The sequence below is a fragment of the Cricetulus griseus genome (genome assembly GCF_003668045.3).
Source record: "Cricetulus griseus strain 17A/GY chromosome 1 unlocalized genomic scaffold, alternate assembly CriGri-PICRH-1.0 chr1_0, whole genome shotgun sequence".
Classification (NCBI taxonomy): domain Eukaryota; kingdom Metazoa; phylum Chordata; class Mammalia; order Rodentia; family Cricetidae; genus Cricetulus; species Cricetulus griseus.
The window spans coordinates 187125786-187147565 of record NW_023276806.1 but is presented as its reverse complement, the minus strand read 5'-3'; the positions used below and the strand labels follow the sequence as shown (position 1 = coordinate 187147565).

At 37.5% G+C, this 21780-nt stretch overlaps 1 protein-coding gene across 2 annotated transcripts in view; it reads left to right on the top strand.

The window, feature by feature from the left end:
• Rundc3b (RUN domain containing 3B) overlaps positions 1–21780 on the top strand; it is a 135437-nt gene that overhangs the window by 98140 nt on the left and 15517 nt on the right. For both annotated transcript variants that reach the window (XM_027391546.2, XM_027391545.2), the window contains exon 8: positions 7276–7433. In XM_027391546.2, coding sequence (XP_027247347.1) covers positions 7276–7433 — 158 coding nt within the window. The remainder of the gene's footprint in view (positions 1–7275; positions 7434–21780) is intronic.

Sequence of the window (21780 nt, the reverse complement as noted above, 5' to 3'; positions counted from 1 at the left end):
ATAAAGCTTGCCTGAAGACCAGAGTGCAGAGTTAACTACACTAGTTAACCATAAAGGTCAGGGAGTGGTGATACACACCTTTAATCCCAGCACTTGAGAGACGGAGGCACACAGACCTCTGTTAGTTCAAGTCCACCCTGGGCTACATGAAATTGATCCAGTCTAAAAGAGAAACAGAGCCAAACTGTGGTGGCTCATGCCTTTAATCCCAGCACTAAGGAGGTGTTGAAAAGAAGGGATATGGCTGGGCAGGAGAGGAATATAAGTCAGGGCAGGCAGTCTGAGGAGCTGTCAGTCAGTATGAGGAGGCAGTCTGAGGACAGGTTTGTCTCTTTGGTCTGAGCATTGGTAGAGGTAGGAATTCTAGTGGCTGGCCACTGTATATCTCTGATTCTTCAGCTTTCACCCTTGATAGCTTACTCTGAATTTTTATTATTAAAACCATTTAGAATTTGTGCTAGAAGGACTTGCTGTAGTAGGATAGCTTGGCTCTGGTGGTGTCATGTTGCTCTGGGTTTCTTTGATTGTATTCTTACACTGGCCGCTAGTCATCTGGGTTTGGGATTACTATTGATTTGGATGCTGATTTCTAAGGTTATTTGTTAGGTAGATGCTTTTCCTCCTTGTTTTCTATTTCCTCTCAAGTTCTGGTGACCAGTAAGTCTTCAGGTCCAATAGCATGCCTCCATTGGGGTTTTGGGTGTTCCCTTTGCTTCCGAGGTTCTGGGGTTCTGGGAACTAGCATGGCCTCTGGGGCTCTAGATACTGTGTGTTGTGGTCTCTGAAGTTCCATGAGCCTTAAGTCCCTGGGGTTCCTAGTGTCTGTGTGGCCTACAATATAGAGCAGGAGTTGTCTTCTGGGTTGTGGGTAGGGATGTGGAACCCAGGGAAGGGGGTTCTGTTAGGGATTGCTAGGCGGGTATTAGGGGGCAGTGTCTTAACTAGGGTTGGGCATGGCCTCTGGGGGTGAGAGTCTTCTACTGGGGTTTGTGGGCAGGGCTATGGATCACAGGGTAGAGGGTGCTATTGGGCACTGCTGGGCAGGGCTTAAGGGATTCTAGAGGATGGTGAGCTGTCTGTTACCTGAGTTTCTACTAGTGGCCTGGCCTACAGTAGAGTGGGAGTAGACTAGACTGTCCTCAAACTTGCAGTTATTCCTCTGCCTCCCCTCCTGGGTGTTAGGACTAGAGACGTAAGTCTCCATTTATAGTAATATTGTTTTGTCATTTAAATATTTTAATTTCTGAGAATTCATTTATGAATGGTATAATTATATCATCTCTACCCTTCTTTCCCCTCCCCCTCCTACTATGTTTCCCCTTCACCCTCTGGAATTCATGACCCCTTCCTCTTTAGACATTCTTGTTACATACATACACATACATAGTATACAACCAACTGATAATGTCTTTTAAAAGAACTCCCAAGAATACATAATAATGCTGAACTCATAAACATCTAGTAATATATCAATAAAAATATGAACCCAAAATTATTAGAATATTCAGAAGCAATAGCCAAATCCAAAATTATCGTTATTTTAATCTTTCAGAGTAATTTATTCCTTGATTAGAGAAAAGATTAATAAGGATGTAGTAAACTTTAACAAACCAATAAACTTGATCTAAAATATATTAAATTCTTATGTCTAGAATATTATTATTAACTAATTAATTTAATTTACCTTGTCAAGCACAAATGGAATGGCTATATAGCTTTCAATAATCACATTAGGGTGTAACACTGATATTCTAAATTCAAAGATATAATAGTGATCACAGTATCACAATGCAATAAAGTCAGACAGCAGTTCTTAGTTATTTTCTTATTACTGTTATAAAATAACCCTGACAAAAGCAATGCAAGGGAGAAAAGAGTCATTTTGTTTTGAAGTATCTGGGCATGTAGTCCATCATGATGAGGGAGACATGGCAGAGGTGGGATAGGGGTGTGGGGAGGACCATGAAGCCAGTCAAATTGCATCCAAACTCAAAAGCAGAGTTAACAGCAAGTGGGGTCAGACTAAAACCGAAAGTCCTGCTCCCAGTAACCACTTTCCCCAGCAAGGCTCCACCTTACCAAACTGCACCACCATATGGGGATCAGTTGTTCAAACACACGAGCCTGTGGGGACGAAGCACAAACTACATCAATACAAAGTCCATTATCACTCACATATATCACTTACTTAGATTTAAAAAAAAAAAAACCTTCTAAATATAGGGCAAAAGAAGCAAATAGAAATGAATGCAACTGAAAACAGTGCAAATTGGCAGTTATAAATGGTAATTATCCAGTATCTGTAGGGCTTAGAAGAATGAAATTAGGCAGATAATTTTCTAAAATGTAGGCAGAGAACAAACAATTCAAAGGAAGGAAAATAATAAAATAATTGATATGGACAAATTTAAATAAAGAGAGAGAGCATTTAGCAGAACCAAATGGCGATTATTTGCCACATCCAATGAAACAGAAAAATCCACAGCATAACAATTTGTTCTGAAGTTAAGACACAGGTAAACAGTTTTTAAAATGAGGAGAGTAAGCAGCATAACTAAAACATAGCCAAATCTCACCAATAATTATTAAGGAGGAATTATAATAATTCCGTGTCAGTGCCTCAGGAAACTGAAATGAAGAATCTCTTAAGTATCACTTATCAAAACTGATACCCTTATGCTCTTTTGAAAAGCGATTTTTAAAGTCGTTCCCCAGAACTAACTAATGAAATCATCAGATTCCTGTTTGGAGATATACTGTAGCACTGTTTTAATAGCAGTGCTCCCTACTATATAGTGACTTTAGAATTCTAGACAAACCAGAAATACTCTTCAGTGAATTAAGTGAACCTAGCATATCATTGATATCTGTGTGAAGTCCTAGAAGTATCATACATGATAATATGTATAATATGAGTAGTATACAATATAAAAACAATAGTAAGAGCAGTTAGACATCTGATAACTGTGAGAATGTCCTGGACCTGTGCCCCAGAAGTTCTTAGAACACTGGGATGTGTGGTTCAGGAAACATAACTGTGTTCATAGCATTATTGTTAGTATCAAGAAAATTCTAAAATAACTCTAATGCCATTGACTGTAATACTCGTACAACAAAATAATATACAGTATTGAAAGTAAATGGACTATTTGGCTAAACTCATAAATGTAGATGAATAAGGATATTTCAAAAGAGTACCGATAAAACTCAGGGAAACTAAGCAATGTGTTAAGACAATGTTCATGACAAAAAAAAACGGGAAGAAAAGGAAATGATAAACACATATCTCAAGATACTGCCCTTCCTGCAGATTATAGAAGATCATTTTGGCTCCTACTATAGTATAGTGGTGATTAGATAATGGGTGATGTATTCTTTAATTACTAATGCTTGAAAATATTTGTATATAGTTTGTAATAAAATATATGAAAAGAAAGGTTTGTTTATAAAATTATTTTCAATTATTGAGATTCGATTATGAAGTGAATATATGGAATTTACTATGAAAACAGTCTTCAGGGGCAAGTAATACTAGCCACTGCCAACAGGTATCATGGAGCTAAAACAAAGAGAGCAGTTTGTCAATGTCACAAATAAGAGCACGCACTGATGTGAGTGTCGAGCTAGAATAGGCACTCAGCAGTTCATAGCCAAGAAGCTTGTAGTCTGTTGAAAACATTATACTGCCTCCTGCTGTTAGGCTAAAATGTTAATATCTATGTGATTTTGAAAAGTAATTGTATAGAGTAAATTTTCTAATAGATCTGTTGGCACTTTTTTATTAGTTTGCTTTTTACATTCTAATCCCAGTTCCCCCTGCCTCCTCTCCTTGCCACTGTTAACAAGGTTTGGGAATTTTTAACCAAGATTTTCCTAAGATTACATATAAAATTTCTCCAATTGGACAAAAAAAATGGTTTTAGGGATGGGGAGGTTTCTCAGTATGGCTACTCTCACAGAGGCCCCAATATTTAATACCCAGTACCTGCATGGTAACTTACAACTATCTGTACCTTCAGTTCCAAGGATCTGAAACCCTCTTCTAGCCTCCACGGGCACCAGGCATGCTCATGGAACACACATATGTGCATGCTGCCAAAACACTCATCCATAAACATAAATGAAATTAATTATTTTTTAAATAGCTTTAGGGGCTAGAGAGATGGCTCAGTGCCTATGAATGCCTGTTGCTCTGGGTCAGATCCAGGGTCAGTTGCTAGTACCCACATCAAGTAGCTCACAACCACCCTTAACTCCGGTTCCAGGGGATCTAATATCTCCAGGCCCCTGTGGGGAACCTGCATGACTCAGAAACATGTACATACATGTGGATTTGAAAAATATGGAGGAGCTTGAGATCCACAGCATGAATTAGGGCCACCGGGCAGGATGGGAGCTCCAACTGCCAGAAGCAGCTTTCGTTCTGTGGTGTCTGGGTCCTTTCCCTTACGGTCCTGTGGTCTGAAGGCAATTAAACTCAAGAGATAAGCCAGGCATAATGACTCACACCAGTAATCCCAGCACTCAGGAGGCAGGGGCAGGCAGATGTCTGAGTTCCAAGACAGCCAGGGCTACTCAGAAAAAACCTGATTCAAAAAACAAACAACTCATTGAGGGCCTAAGAACTTCCTAAGTTTAGTCTCAGCTGCAGGAACAATAACCTAGTAGATAAGAACAACAAATGAGTTACTAACACTGAGGAGAATTCAGAAGCAGGAATGGCTAGTTTATGAGGGTCACACATTTGAACTGGCCCTTAAAGGAGATGTGCTTGGTATAGACCTACTTGAAGGAAAGAAAGCATAATTTTATTGCTCAGAGAAAGTCTAGCCTCCTGGTGGCAGACTTGTAACTGCTCACTGTTGCTCATTTGAGAAAGGCAAACTAAAGCCAGATATGTCTGGATCCAGTGCCTTGGGTAGCCCAGTTCTTTGACTGCACACATTTCAAAGCTTCTTACTCAAAATTGTACATACTGTTGAACAACTATTGCAAAGAAGTGGAAGACATCCAAGACTTGAGGCATATCCAGACTCATCAATGCACGCCCAAGTTTCTGTGCATCATGAAAAGACATTTTGATAACCTTTGGGGGGGGCACTGTTTTGCAGATAATTTTGAAATTTTCTGAAACACCCTGCTTCCTGAGAAGATAGATATCAGGAGATGTATCCTTTTTAGTAAAGAAAACTATAGCTTTTCCAGAAAGGAAACTGCAGACATGCAGGAATGTACAGTGAGTACTGGAACTGCAGAGATACTGGAGTGTACAGTGAATAGTGGAGCTGCAGAGTGTGGTAGTTTGAATGTAACTGCCCCCTTAATCTCATAGGGAGTGGCACGATTAGGAGGTGTGGCTTTGTTGGAGTGGGTATGGGCTTGTTGGAAGTGTTGGGAGTATCACTGTAGGGGCCGGGCTTTGAAGTCATTTGCTTAAGTTTCACTCAGTGTCACAGTTAGTCCTGTTCCCTACAAGATGTAGCAACCTCTGCTCCAGCACCAAGTCTGCCTGCACACCACCATGCTTCCCACTGTGATGATAATGGACCAACCCCTGAAACTATATGCCACCCCAGTTAAATGGTTTCTTTGTAAGAATTGCCATGGTCATGGTGTTGTTTTTTTTTTTTTTTTTTTTCACAGTAACAGAAAACCCTAAGGCACTGAGTATGTGGCAAAATTATGTACTAAGCAGGCCTTTCTTTCATAATTAGAAGAGCAGAAAACTGCTCAAGCCAAACTTAGAGAGTTCATGTGATGAGCTTGAAAATGGTGTCAGAGATCACGGAACTAGTGATTTTAGGGAGAATTTGGTGTCCCTGGTGCAGATTTCCAGGAAACTCCAAAACATTAAAGACAAGGTGGAAGGGGGGGCAAGAGATATCTCAATGGTTAGAGTACTGCTTCTCCAGAGTACCTTGGGGTTCAGTACCAAACACCCATAAGATGGGCCACGACCTCTTTAAATCCAGTCCCAGGGAAACTGGCACTGTCCTCTGGGCTCTACAGGCATCAGGCATGCATATGGTACACAAACATCCGTACCCCATTGTGTGAGGCAAAACTCCCATACCCATAAAAAACAAATAAATAAAAGGCAATTTGGAAAGGAAAGGAAATGGCTGGGACATTCCTTTTCTTTGTGTCTTCTGTTTTGGTCTACTTTTCTAAAGTGTTTACACAATGCCTTGAACTACTCTTGAAAACATCTGTCAGTGAGATCTCTATCCGATATATGGGAAGGAATTCTTGATTTGGCGATGGCTTATTTGGGCATGCCTAAAGAAGTGAAGCTAGATGCCAAAGATACTTGTAAAGCCATACTTCGATCATGATCTTTTGGGATGTCAGTGAGAAAAAGGTCAAATGGGTGACTCTTTCATTCCCCAGTCATTATCCTGTGCTCCAGCTAACAGAAACCTTTGCCTTTGCTAGTCACTAATAACTTCATTTACATAGGAAGTTGATAACTAGTTGGAAGAAGTAGCAAAAACCAACAACTTTGGTCTTTGGTACAGAAGAAAAAAGTTGTTTCTGTTTCTAAAATAAATCTTTCAACAAGCAAGGCCCTAGTAGTGTTGAGCAGTTAACCTTGGAGTCCATCAAGAGGAGACATTGGACGAAAGAAGCAGATGCCATGGAGCAGAAAGCATGGGCATGCATACCCAGAAATGAAATAGTATTCTCAGACTCAAGTTTTATACGATTTGCTAATAGTATGGTTAGCTTTGGAACCTACCTTGCACCTACTGTTCAATTAACTTATTAACTTCTGTTAGCATCAAATATGTGGTGCCCAATCATCCAGAAGAAAGCAGCGATTGCTTTGAAGGTGTCATCTGCCTTCTATTTCTTCCTAACGAGTAGGATCTGGAGTTAGCTCCCTGTGTATAGAAAGTCATTTAGAGTATTGATATTTGTAATTAGATATTCATGGGCTTAGAAAACCTGTGTTTATCATCATGAAGTCCACTTTAAGTCCTGTGCATTAAATCACCCTTACACTTTGGAAGAGAAAGGCAAGGGCAGGAGTTGAAGTTTAGGGTCTTCTGGGACTATGTAACTATACCCTGTCTCCCACTCCATCCCCCCCCAAATTACATTCAAGAATGGAGAGTGCATACTAAGCTTCTGTATTCAATTAAAACCATAAGTAATATTTTGAGATGTTTCATATAAAATAGATGGAAGTAATGCTGACGGTACCCAGCATTTATCATAAGATCTCTGAGAGTTTTTGCAGTTGACATTATCTTTGTGATACTGTGTTTCCAGGGTTATCTTGAAGAACTCTTACGGCTTCGTGAGAACCAACTTTCTGACTCTGTATCTCAGAATAAAGTACTACTTCAGAGGATTGAAGATTCTGATCTGGCCCACAAGTTGGAGAAGGAACAGTTAGAATATATCATTGTGGAGCTTCAAGATCAACTGTAAGTGAGCTCCTTTTATGACAGCCTTGGCAATACATAGACATCACCATGGAATGTGTTATGCTAAGCAGTTCAAATGCCAGGAAGTCTGCTGCCTCTCAGATCCTCTCACTCTCTTTAAGGTGTTTTTTTTTCTCACTAAAAAAGCAATCTGTTTTCATTGTGGGAAAATTAGAAAACATAAGACAAAAATTAAAATCACCTTCAGTTGTTCTGTGCAGTATACATCCTAAATGCATGTTTTTACTTAAGTCTGTTTTGTTCTGCAGTGCTGGCATCAGACTTACTGAAGTATACACATCCTCAGCCCTTATGCATTCATGTAGTCATGCCAGTTATTGATTGACTGGAAAATGATTACTCATTAGACCATTATTACTCGAACGTAATCCTGATGGATGAAACTAATACCAGGCTCTACCAGGGTATCACTGTGCACAATTTTAATGCAACCTCCTCTAAAAAAAAATTGTGGCAAGCAGTTTTTAGATAAACAAAGCTGCTGTATACGGAGCAGCATTCTGGTTGTGAGCTCCTTCATCTGTCACTGATCAAAGCACTCACACTAATTCTACCATTTTGTCAAGATTATGTTGTTTATAGTGAAAAATCTCCACTTAATAGTTTTTACTTTTAAAAGATGATATTTAAATATTATTAAACTTCCAGAAAATTATAAGGGTTAATGCACACTTTCCATATTTATTTTCCAAGATTTATCAGATTTTAACATTTGCCTTGTGATTCTCTCCTTCTCCTCACACATGTGGACTTTTAACTGTTTGAATGGTGTATACATTAGTGTGCCTTCTGCTTCTGTTTGCTAAAATTTACTAAAAGTAAAGATATTCTTGTAGATAGCCAACGTTCATGAATCACTTTTAAAAGGTCAAATTGATTAAGTACTCTAATCTTCTCCATCATTCATATTTCAATTTCATTAATTATTCTAAAAACATCCCTCAGTGCAGTTTTGTTTCTTTGTCACCAAATCCAATTCAAGGTTGTATTTTCTATTTGGTTCCATTTTTTCAGTCACTTTACATTCAGAGCAGTTTCTCAGTTTGTCTCATAGGAGATTTGATGCTGATAAGAAATATAGGCCAGTGATTTTTATTGTATTGTTCCTTTGTTTTTGCTTTGATAAATTTACCCTTTTCCCCATGAAATATGATGGAAATTACTTTTGCCTTAAGAGTGTAACACCCAAAAGCATGTGAAGTCTGTTGGCTCTTTACTGATGATATAAATTTTAATGAGTTGGACAGATATTTTGAAATATTTTGTCTTTTGCATAGGTGCTGCTGTTCTCCTTTGTAGTTTATACATAAGATATGACATGAGATGTTATGAGGCCAATTAAACATGAAAGATGCCTTCTTATTTTACCTACTTGCTTATACTCATCTATTCGTTGTTGTTTTTTTTTTTTTTGATACAGTGTCTTACTGTGTAGCCTTGGCTGTCCAGAAATTCACTATGTAAAACAGGCTGGCCTTGAACTCACAGAGATCCATCCTCCTTCCTCTGCCTTCCAAGTGCTAAGAAAAGAGGTACACCACCACACCTGGCAGGAGAGAAGGCTTGTAAAGTAAAAAATTCTATAAGTAAACATAAAAAAACTAACAATATTTTCTAGGAGTTTGTATGTTGATAAAATAATTATGACCACTCATTGTTCCTATTGCTTCTAATGTAGAGGGCTCATCATGGGTCAGCTGAGGTCAGGTTAGCACTCTCCATTCTCATTGGCTTTTGTTAAGATGGGTGAAAATAGCAAGACTAAAATAATAGAGATGACTAGATTTTCCTTTATAATTAAAAGATTAAGAAGGTAATTACACTTTTTTAAGTAACACTGTTTGGAGCTTGTCTAATTATTCTCATCGCAAAATCAGTCTTAATGAGCTGGACTAATAGCATGAGCCTCTAATCTCACTACTGAGGTGCTGAGAAGGGTCATAAGGCTGAGTCCATCCTGGGCTGTTAAATACCAAGACGTTATTTTTTAAAATAAAGTAAAATAAAAGTTAATTTTTCTTTATTAAAATTATTTCCAATTGATGAAGTTTTGATAAGTTTATTTTACATTTGATAATCTAAATGAAAATCCCATATTTAGTATGCAAAAATAATTCACCTGTGTTATAGTGCAGTAAAATAAAACCATGTTATAGATCCCTTTGGTTTTGCAAAAGAACTTTACAATTATTCCTAATACCTTTAAAGAAGATTTTAACCAATATTGAACAATATTAATAAAGCAACAAATAGAAAGTTATGTCCAAGGACATAGAGATGGCTCAGTGATTAGGAGCATGGGTGATTCTTCCAGGGGACCCAGGTTCAATTCCCAGCACCTACCTGGTGGCTCACAACCATCTATAACTACAATCCCGGGTGATCTGATGCCCTTTTGGGGCCTCCATGGGCACCAGGCATAGATGTGGGGCAGAGACACATATATAGACTGAACATCCATAAACATTCAATAAAATTAATATTTTTTAAAATAACCATTGGTCAGCCAGGTGGTGGTGGGGCACACCTTTAATACCAGCACTCGGGAGGCACAGGCAGCTGGATCTCTGTGAGCTTAAGCCTGGTCTACAGAGATAGTTCCAGGACAGCCTCCAAAGCTACACAGAGAAACCCTATCTCGACAGAAAAAAAGTATCTATTGATAAAAATTGGACTGTTTTCTTGAAGTTAGAAGTTAAACATTTACCTTGAAGTAATAAAGCTGTAACCTTCAGATTGTTTCATGTTGTCTCACAAGATCCCTTTGCATGAAACTGTTTTAGAGGAGAATGAGATATGAATTCTTATATGAATATTCTCATTTACTGTTTAATTAATGCAAATAATTTGCATTATTAAATTTAGCTGATTAATATTTAATGGTTAATAACACTAAATGTTAACTAATAATTGAATTAATTAGTTACTGCAAATTAGATTTAAAATGCAAAATAGTGTGAGCACTTTTGCAGCTGTCAGGATAAAATGAACATTTCTCCCTTATTGTTGAGGTCCTTTATCCATTGTCATGAAACCTGAATCAGAGCTGGATACTGGAGTTCCTTTTGCTCTTTCTGAGAAGATAAAACACTTAAATATATCAGTGTAAAATTCAGAGGAATATTAAGAGGTAGAGAGTAAAAGACTTGTAATGTTTCTTCCTATGTGGGTTGAGTATCTTTTCTTGATGATTTGAATCATTTTCTACTCAGCTTGATTTAAAAAAAAAACATATTTAACTTTGTGTATTGGTGTGAAGGTGTCAGATCCCTTGGAATTGGAGTTATAGGCAGTTGTGAGCTTCCATATGGGTGCTGGGAATTGAACCTGGGTCCTCTGGAAGAGCAGCCAGTGATCTTAGCTGCTGAGACAGAGACATCTCTCCAGCCCCTGCTTTTTTTTTTTAACATTTTTTTGAGACAGGGTTTCTTGGTGTATCCCTGGCTATCCTGAAACTTGGTCTGTAGATCAGGCTGTCCTCAAACTCAGAGACCTGCGTGACTCTGTCTCATGAGTGCTGGGATTAAAGGTATGTGCCACCACCTACCGCCCAGCAACATTCCTTAATATATGTAATTTCAATTACTATTATTTTTGGATTATATTTTTTGAATGCTCATAATGTATGAACATTCTGTAGTTCTGGTAACACTCCAAATTAGTGATGCATGTAGTACAAGATTATTTTGAAGGTTTCTACAAATTAGGGCTGTCTTTACCTAGTAGCTATGTCGTTGTCCACAATAGGCTTGGTCTGAATTAATGTCTTGAATTTGCTGGTCCTTCATCTCAAAAATTAAGATAATATTCACCTGGTGGATTATTGAGAATATTCAGGCAGGCCATAGTGGTACACGTCGGGAATTGGTACTTAAAATTTGAAAGCAGGAGGTTAGGAATTTAAGGACAGCCTGGAGCTTCCTGATACCCTATGTCAGACAACCGAAACATAAAAAGTATATTAATATTGGGAGATATATTATGAGCAGGGGGCACTCATATTATTGATTCTTCTGCTTTGGTTTTGATTTTCTAGATATGACTGTTGAGTTCTAGCTTCTAAATGGCAGTTGGATGAATGATGAAAACTATTATACATGATTGTGTTCCCAGTGTATAGCGATACATCCTGTTGAATTACCAGTTAACAGGTTTCACCCATAAATTTAATCCTTTTTAAAATTCATATATTTGATAAAACGCAGAGTATCTTACAAGACACTGGAAAAGGGCACATTTTTAGAAGTTGAGTTCACAGTTAATAAAGTTAAAATACTGGGATATTTTAAAATGTAAAACTAACTTTAAAATCTGAAAATGTTAGTAGTAGTACTTCGTTGTAGATGCTGCATTATTCTTCTAGGTTTGATTCTCATGGTTTTTAAGCCATGTAGTTCAGATTGATTTTTATTTTACTTCAATAAATTTTAACCCCAGTTCATGCATTGAACTTCATCCAATAAAATGAATATCAAGCTTAAAAAATTACTTATACTTTGGATCAATATACAGAAGATTTGTTATAGTGAGGGAAAAGAATTTAGTTGTAGTTAGCAGTCATTTATACGTATGCTTTTGGAATCTCTTGTTTAATAGAAGCTCAGAACACATGGTCCTTTCTGACAAGGAGTTTTCTATAGTGAGGTGAAGACTGACCTCATCAATCCCAGGGTTGTTTAAAGAGTATCATATGTATTAGGAACAGTTTGTTAACAGCCATAGATTTACAGCCTTGGGTAAAAGTAAAAGATTTGCTGTTTAAGCAATTGTAAAACATATACTGCAAACCTCAGAAATAGAGAACCATAGAACAATGTGTAAAATCTGAAAAGCTCGTCCTGTTTCACACCAATAAAATACAAAGAATACTTAAGAGCTCCTGATGCATTTATCCTGTTAATGACTTGAAAATTTTAGCAGTGGTAACATGTTCTGTGTGGTCTTGTAATGGAAGGAACTAGAGTCTAAACAGTATAAGCAAAGAATCATTCCTTGTTGAGGAAATTCAAAAGCCAACCATGTAGCTGTGGCTCGTGGTAAATAGTGATGCTGCCATCCCTCAGCCAGCAAAACATAAGTCAATGATGCTGTACTTCCTGGTTCACAGTTTAGAGTGGGTGGTGCAGATACTAGCAAGAGAGTGCAAATGATATCATGGTGGCCTACATAAAAATGGATGTTTTGACCTATCATAATCATCTGATCATCTGTACATTTAAAAAATGATACTTGTTAATAAAAGTTTAACTTACAATCATGTTAATATGAGTTGCATACTCCATTGACCATATTAGAACAGATACTAAGAAAATGTACTAAGGACTAAGGAAATGGCTCAGTTGGTAAAATTCTGGACCTGAACTTGAACCCATAACCTATGTGAAAAGTCAGGTGCTGTAGCACACACTTGCCATCTCAGCACTGGAAAGGGAAGGTGAGGCAAGCCAGTCCCTGGGGCTCTCTGGCCAGCTGGTCCAACCCACTTGGCAAACTCCAGGACAGAGATAGATACTTCTTGAAAAATAAAAATGGTGCATGGTGCCCAAAGACCAACACCAAAGGTTGTCTGGTAGCCTACACACGTGTGCACAGATACAGATGTATGCACACACACACACACACACACACACACACACACACACACACACACACACAAAGAAAGCAGAAAAAAATGGAGGCAGACTAGAAAGGTAAACCATGTTGTATTACATTCTCTTGAAAACTGATGGGAAATCAGTAGAATAGTAAATTTTCCAGGACAATCATTTGATGTGACTGGTACTCCATTGCCTCTACATATGATACATTCCATTAAAATAAAAACTCTCCTGTTACTGTTTTCATTTTATAACACTATATTTCAGTTTCATATAATTTACAAGATTAATGAATTTAAAAGAATTATTCGGTTCTATTGGGGGGCAAAAATGTATAGACATGTCATTTATAGCATTGTTAACTGGAGAGTGAGGGTAGAACTCAAGGAGAAGAGTTCTTTTATATTAATGAAGTTAAGTTGATATGAATTCAGTTTTGAGTATTATAACCTTAAAATGTTAAATGTAACCTTTATAGTAACCCAAGGAAAATATAGAATATACATGAAAGGAAATAAAGAAATTGAAACATTGTGCTACAAAAACATGAAAGAAAACAAGTATAATAGTCAGTGAGGGAGGGATCACTTATAGACATTGGAAACAAACACTGAATTGATGAGCGTCTCTGTTTCTTAGAAGCTGACTCCCAAGAAACAGATTAGAAATACTAAATTCATGAGCATCTCTGTTTCTTAGAAGCTAACTCGCAAGAAACAGATTGGAAGCACAGGAGAAGAAATCCTCTGGTCCACAAGAACACGCAGTCTGCAAGAGACTCGCTTTAGACTCAAAGTCAAAAGAGAATAATACACAAGAATAGTAACTAAAAGAGACAGATATAATTACACAAATATCAGAGGAAGTAGTTTAAAGCTGCAAAGTTATGACATTGAAAGATATATTAATAAAAACTCATAATTATACATTAAATGATAGAGCATCAAAATTTATGAAGGAAAAAAATGAACAGAATTGAAGGCAAAAAAATCATTATGTAATAACAGTTTGAGAATTCACTACCATTCTGAGCAATGACTAGAACAACCAGAAAGAAAATAAAGTATTTAAACAGCACATTAAGCCAGTTAACATTGTACCCAGCGTATACTTCCAAGGGGCATTCCAAGGTGCATAACATGAAGTTAGCAAATAAGAAAGCAGAATGTGATTTATCCATAAATAGAATATTATCTATCATAAAATAGGAGGGAATTTTGTGATGTGCTATAGCAAGGATATTATTTATGCTAAATGAAAAAATCACTCATAAAAAACTGACTCCACTTACGTGAGTGTATTAATCACTCTTCTTGCTCTGTCCAAATAACTGGCAAGAAGCAGCTTGTGGGAGGTTGTTACTTTGTAATTAAGAAAGGGTGCGCTCGATCACGACAGTCAAGTGTGGCTTTTGGAGTGTGAAGCAGCATTCAAGAGGCAAAGAGAGCAAGAGGAGGACCTACCTGTCACGCCCCAAGTGGCACCACCGAGCCCCTCTCTGTAGAAAGACTCCATGTCCTAAAGATTGTACACCCTTCCAAAAAGTGGCACCATTTGGGGACCACAAGCTGAAACATGGAGGACAATCTACATTTGAAACATAACAGTGAGACAACGTAATAAAACAGAGACAGTAAGGAGAACAGCGGGCATTGTAGCTCAGGCCTTACTTTTTTTCTCCTGTTTTTGTTGTTTGTATACTTATGATTTCAGGAATTACAGTTTTTCTTTCCTTATTTTTTTGTTTTCAGTACATCCCGACTGCATTTTCCCTCCCTCCACTACTCCGAGCTCCCTGCACCTCCCCACCCTTTGTCCTCGCCCCAGATCCACTCCCCTCCATTTCCCTTCCGGAAAAAAAAAGGGCTTCCGGGATATCCACCAAACAAGATACAGTAAGGTTAGGCACAAACTACCATGTCAAGGCTGGACGAGGCAACCCATTAGGAGGAAAAGGGTAGCAAGAGTAGGCAAAAGAGTCAGAGACGTCCTCCCTCCCACTGTTGGGAGTCCCACAAAACCCCAAGCTACTCAGTCATAATATATACAGAGGGCCTAGCTCAGACCCTAGCGGGCCCTGTGGCTCCTGCTTAGTTGATTCTGTGGGCCATGTTCTCAACCACCCTGGCTTCTACAGTTCTTCCTTCTGGGCTTCTGTGGAGTTCCCTGAACTCCAAGGGAGCTATCTCACTATCTAATGTTTGGCTATGGGTCTCTGCTTCCCGTCAGCTGCCAGCAGAGGCCTCTCTGAAGGCAGTTTGGTTAGGCACTAATCTGGAAACCTGAAACAGGTTTACAGGAGCAAAAGAGGACAGGGCCTGGTGGTGGAGAGGCTATAAGGTCAACTGCTCTGCAGGCTGAGGCAAGGGGATAATAAATTCCATTTGCCTAGTCTGCAAAGTGAGTTCAAGGCCAGCCTGGGAAACCGTATCTCTTAGTGAGACCTTATCTTAAAATGAAGAGTTAAAAGATGGCTGAGGCTCAAAGTAGAGTGTCTGCTTACCACATGCCAGGCCCAGGGATCCCTCAGCCAACAATAGAGGAGGAAAGACTAAGGGGCAGATGATGGCACTTGATTTCACATCCCATGAATGGGTTCCATATCACTAAACTGAGTCATCAAAACTGGCAAGATGTTATAGATCAGTTACGTTTTACCACAAAGCCATTTTAAATTGAAAAAGTATCATTTGGAGTCTGAAGCTATTAATGTTTTCTTTGAGAAAGTGTCAGATGTTTATAAAAGAGTGATAATAAGCCCAGTTAGCCATCACCCAGACTGGTCAATCTTATTTTCTTTTCTCAACTATTTCTGAGGCAAATTATGTGTTTTCATTCCTGCATTCTTTACTACACATCTCTTAAAACTAGACATTTTTCTCACATAATCACAACCAATAAAATTAGAAGCATTTCTTTTCTCATCCAGTCTTCATTAATAACAAAATTCTTGTGGTTCTCTAAAAATATCTTCTCTATAGTGTACTTTATTGAATCGGAATTGACTCCTAGGATATCTCATCACAGCATGACTCTTCTTACAGTTCTATTAGATAACTTCTATGTGTTCCTTATTCTAAGTCACTGGCTTCCTTGGCATCATCTCAGGACAGATTATCAAACCCCATCCCAGGCTCAGAACTGAATTTTAACAAGGTTCCCCAGGGAATTAAGTGATTCATTAAAGCTCGAGGCATGCTCATATTCTGTAAAGTAGATCCTTTGCATCCAGAGAAATGAATTGTTCTTGCTCCAAGTCACATATATATAAAGAACTTGAAAAAGGAATGGAGATTATAAGAGACTATAAAGATCACAATAAACCTATCCTGTAATTAGCCAGACATGTATTCAAATAGATGATAGAGTAGTAAGAAAAAAATAAGTAAATGTTTGCAGTGGTAGAAAAAGTAGAGAGATGTTGATGGCTTACATTAAGAAAAAAAAAAAAAAAACCAAAACAGTGGAAGTAAGTGGGTGATTGTCTAACGTATTACCATTCAGCTTCTAAGATCTGAAAGAACTGTTTTTACACTTACAGTTCTCAAATGTCCCCAAGTGCACCTTTTCCTGGATTCCCTTGAGAATTTGTTATGTAAGATTTCTGCTTCTTGCCATTTTTCCCTTCCCTGTATTCTTCTCTCTGCCACCCTGTTTCTCCCTATTCCTTTATCCCCTTTGTTTTCTTCTTTATCCCTGATACAGTTGTTTAATATAAACCTTTTATTATGTGAAATGGAAATAAAATAATGAGAGAAAACTCATAAAGGGAGTGAGGACTTACCAGTTACTGCTTTAGTTGGTGAGAAGTAAAACCCAGGCAAATGTATACTAAAAATGCTTCCCTGGAATTTCTGATATGTGTTTGGAGCAGAAAATTGCTCTCAAGGGGCTTGTGTAAATTTTAATTGAGCTCTTTGGACAAGAATATCTTAGAGGTAGTATGTACTTCAGTTCATTTCATGGCATTTTGGGAGGCACAATAATCATACAAATGAACACTGGATTCAGATAGTGACAACTGACTTCTCTTTATGAAAGTTCATGCCAGTCTTTCATCAGATGGCTTAAGCCAAAGATGAGCAATACCTAGAGCAGTTCATTCATTGATTATTTGGGTTTTATACAGTGGTGCTACCTCATCGTTATTCCTTCAATACCTACTGGCTAGAATTGTATATGAAGAATTTTACTGATTGGAGCTCTTTGGTTTCTATAAAACATTCCATGGCTAAAGCTATACTAATTCTCATTATTCTTGCTTGTACTTAATGTTTGCCTTTTTAAATGCTCTTGCATTCATTTGGTAAGCATCAATTGAAAATAATATGATAAGCCAGGCCAAGTTCCAGGTGCTGATAATGGAAGAGCAAGTAAAACTAACTCTGCCTTTCACAGTGCTACCTTGGTTCAGAGCAGTGACTAACAGTAATCTAGTACTATCTGGAAGATGGTTCTACTTCCCTTCTGTAGCAGTAATTTCTAGTGTAGTTACTTTATCTTTAGTGACTTTCTCTTTCTTTGAACTTCAGTTTTCTTACCAAGATGCCCTGCATTAAATGCATAAAAGTTTGCATTAGTATAGTTGTTAATATATTCTTAAATTTCATAAAGGTTACAGCCCATATCTCAGAGAACTTGAATACACCAAGAATTGTGGCACATTAGACAAGTAATAGGTGGGAAGTCTCAGGTTTGCTGGAGCGCTGTCTTCAGTTCATTCTCTGATGCTGTAACAGGATATCCAAAACTGCAATTTGTAAAGAACATAGTTCTAGAGTCAGAAAATCCAAAAGCATGGCATCTCCTTTAAAACTTACATCTTGACTTCCATGATTCAAGTGTTTTGTTTTATCATAATTAAAGATTGTTTCATGTTGCCAGGAGGTAGTAGCACACACTTTTAATCACAGCACTATGAAGGCAGAGGCAGGTGGACCTCTGTGAATTCGAAGCCAGCCTGGTCTGCAGAGTGAGTTCCAGGATGGCCCAGCTACACAGAGAAACCCTGTCTTGTAAAAAAAATACTGCTTCATGTCATGGACCCTTTGGACTTTCATGAGTACTTGGAACCACAGACGGTTAACTCCCTTAGGGCAGAGAATCATAAATCTTATGGTAGCCAACACTTACAAGAATGAGATCATCATGATCTGAGAAATGAACAAAGTAAAAGAGAGAGAATGACCTTATTAGCGTGCATCACGGTGGTCAAGTAAGATGTCTGAAAAGCTTCATGGGAGAATCAGAAAGTGAAATCAATTTTGAGGAATGGATAGAATTTGGATTTTTAAAAAGATTTTTTATTTTTATTTATGTGCATTTGTGTATCTGTGTGAGTGTATTGCCCTCAGAGGCCAGAAAAGGGCATTGTATCCCTCAGAGCTAGAGTTACAGATGATTGTGGGAACAATCTGGGAACAAATTTGAGTCCCTTGGAGAAGAAGTACTTCTAATCACCAAGCCATCTCTCCAGTCCTAGAATTTGGATTTTTAAAATATAGTTGAGATATTATTAGTGTTTAAAGAACATAGGCAAGGAGATGATAGCTTTTCAATAGTAAGTAAAATCTAAGTAAACTTAGATTTGGGGTATGTTTCCCTCCTCTGGGGGCTTTGAACCTAACTCACCTCTTGAAGTCATTGCTTAGTATCAGATGTGTCAGAATGGTTACGCTTGATGGTCTAAATCTAGCTTAAAATTCATGGAATGAAGTTCTTTCTTTAGTGATCTTTTAATCTTTATATTCATCAAGACTGAATTATGTTATTTTTAGGGATGAAATTCCTGGACACTGCCTGTTAAAAATCCAAAGAGAAAGGAGCTTTTATTAATTTAGAGAGAAATACCACAGAAAAGTTTTCAAATTTACCTGATAAATATATTATTATTCCTTAGTTGATTAAAATTTGTCTTTAGTGAACCTTTCTGTTGAACCTTTCTCTTGGTGTGAGTGATAAGTTGGTTTATTTCCATCATCTAGAATGTTTCTGCATCTAGATTAGCCAGTTAATCTCAACACTAGTTGTTTTAGTGAAATGTGAAATAATGCATATTTATCTTTAGTCACTGATTTAGCATGATGAACAATTGTCTGGTAATCTAAGGCAAAGTCACTTTTAGGGTAAGCTCTTCTTTTTACCAATCCTATTTGATTCACTTTGAATAGGTTTTGCTATAAATTTGCTATAATTTTTAAGGGAAATGATGGGATTGTTTAGTTTGAAAGCAACTGCAGTTAATTCTTGGGAACAGTAAAATTTACTGGGAAGCTAATGGAAGTTTTAGGGATAGTAGAATGGAGATGTATGTCTAAAGAAAGGTAGATGAAAGTAGGAACTGTGGAAAGTTCTCTGCTGATCTTAGTCAGAACCCCACTGCTTGAATAGATACATAGCCCTCCTCATCAGATTAGATTCTTGTCAATATCTAAAATATGGAATGGAATTTTTAATCCAACTTAACTCATTTGCCTGTTCTGTGGTATACCCGAGAATGGAAACCTACCTACAATTTACTGTGCAAGAATTCTCTAGGGACTTATTTGCTTCATAGGAGTAGGACAAATGCCAGCATTTCCTGTTTACACATTTCTCATAAAAAGCGGCTAGTAGGTACTACATGAACCAAAACTATGCCTGTTTGACACACTGAAGTCTCTTATCTCATTTCAAGAGACCAAGTAGAAAAAGTACCATTGGCTTTCTAAGGACAAACAAAGGTCTAAAGATAATACTAAGGGCATCGAGATGGGTCAGTTGGTGAAGGTACTTGTTGCCAAACTTGATGACCTTTGTTTATTTCCCACAACCCATATGGTGGAAGGAGAGAACCAACTCCTGTAAGTTATCCTTATACCCCTGTATACAAGTCACTAAATAAGTAAGATAATTCCTTAATTTGGCTTTAGGCAAAAGTTTTGTTTAGCCAAAAGTTTGGTTTTGGACAACTGTTGTGTTGTAACCTTTGTGGAAATAAGTTCTATTTTATGAGATCTAAAGTTGCTTCTCTTTACAAAAGAAACTGCTTTATAAATTGAAATGGTGATGTGCCTCACCCTTAACAAACTTCCAGTGTCAGTTATTCACAGATAAACAGTTTCATTTCTCACACACTGGTGGGAATGTTGCCTGAGATCCGCCCATGACAGAGAAGTTGAGTTTTCCATTGGTATTCACTAAAAACCCCTAGGGGAGCAAATACGTAATAGAGAAAAATCTACTAAGAAAACCCAAATAATGCAATGTATTGTGATAGATTATCAGGCCAGTAATCTTTATTACTTCTTTTGCTACCAATCTTAAAATTCCTGTAAAATTCTGTTTTCAGTAAATAAACAATGTTAAAATACCTAGAAAGACTTTAAATGAGTTTTATGTCTTTTTCCAGTGAAAAGAATTGTGACAGAAAGAAAAAGATTATCCTAGTAAGATTCATTCTCAGTGACAGTTTAATGAGACAAAAATGGAGTGTGTGTATTAGATTATGTTTCTTTCTGTATACAGTGAAACATGTATTTTAACATACAGTTATCATATGCTCTGTGAAATCAGAAATATACCCATTAGAGACATGCAAACATGGTTATCATGTAGACCCCCTATTGGCACTTAGATGACCATGCTGGCCATTTGTCTTTAGTGTAGGATTGTGCTGCCAGCTACTCACTGTTCCCTCTCCAGCACCCAGAGCAGGACTGTGGGTTAGTTAGTAGGGTGGAGGTTGTAATAGGCCTCCATCACTTCCCTGCTCTTGACATAATGACATGATCTTAGTGCACAAAGGTCATAGGCTCCTGTTTGAGAATGCATGCTACCAAGATTTTCTGTAAAGTTTTAGAGATACAGTAAGACCATCGCTTTTAAATTTTCTTTAATCAATTCCAATGTTGAATTAGTCTCATGACTATAGTCAGTTGGTTTGTGTAAATTGAAATTTTGCCAAAACTTTAATTCTTTCGTAAGTTGTTCCTGTCAAGTAACTGTTCTTTAGAAAGTAAAGAAAAACATGGTAAAACATTGCCAGTTGATTATAGCATTCAGTACAGTTTTGACACTGATTGCATATTTTCATGAAACTTTATTAATAGTCATTTCTATTGAAAACAATTTTATGAGTCTGCAGAGATGGCTTGGCAGTTAAGGCAGCAAGTGCTGCCCATGCAGAGGACCGGAGTTGAGTTCCCACCATCCTCATCAGACAGCTCCAGGGAATCAGAAGCCCTCTTCTGGCTTCAAAATGCACTGTATTCATGTGCTCATCCACATGCAAACACACACATACAGACATAATTAAAATTTTAAAAAATAAAATGGAAATGCGTAGAGGAATTTTTAAGTAAAAATATTCTTTAAAATGTATTTATTGCATGCATTTTTAAATTCCATATATTTCTACTTTTTAATTGATTTATCTTTTTACTTGAGTTAAATTACTTTCAATTATTACTCTGAGTTATTGAACTAGGAGATCCTTAGACATGGAATTTATATTTTAGCTAGCATCTGATAGTCTATTGCTTTTGATTTAGGTTTAAAGTGCTGATGGATCCTTTAATTCCTTAGCAACACCTCATTGGAGAAGACAGAACATCTGATTTTCAGTAGTAGTGATTTATTCTAGCCAACACAGAAAGTCTGAAAAGCAGTCCAAGTCCCATCCAGCCATGGTGTTTCTGCTCAGTCTGTAGACATACCATTGTAAACTGTTTCTTAGGGGCCTAGGTACT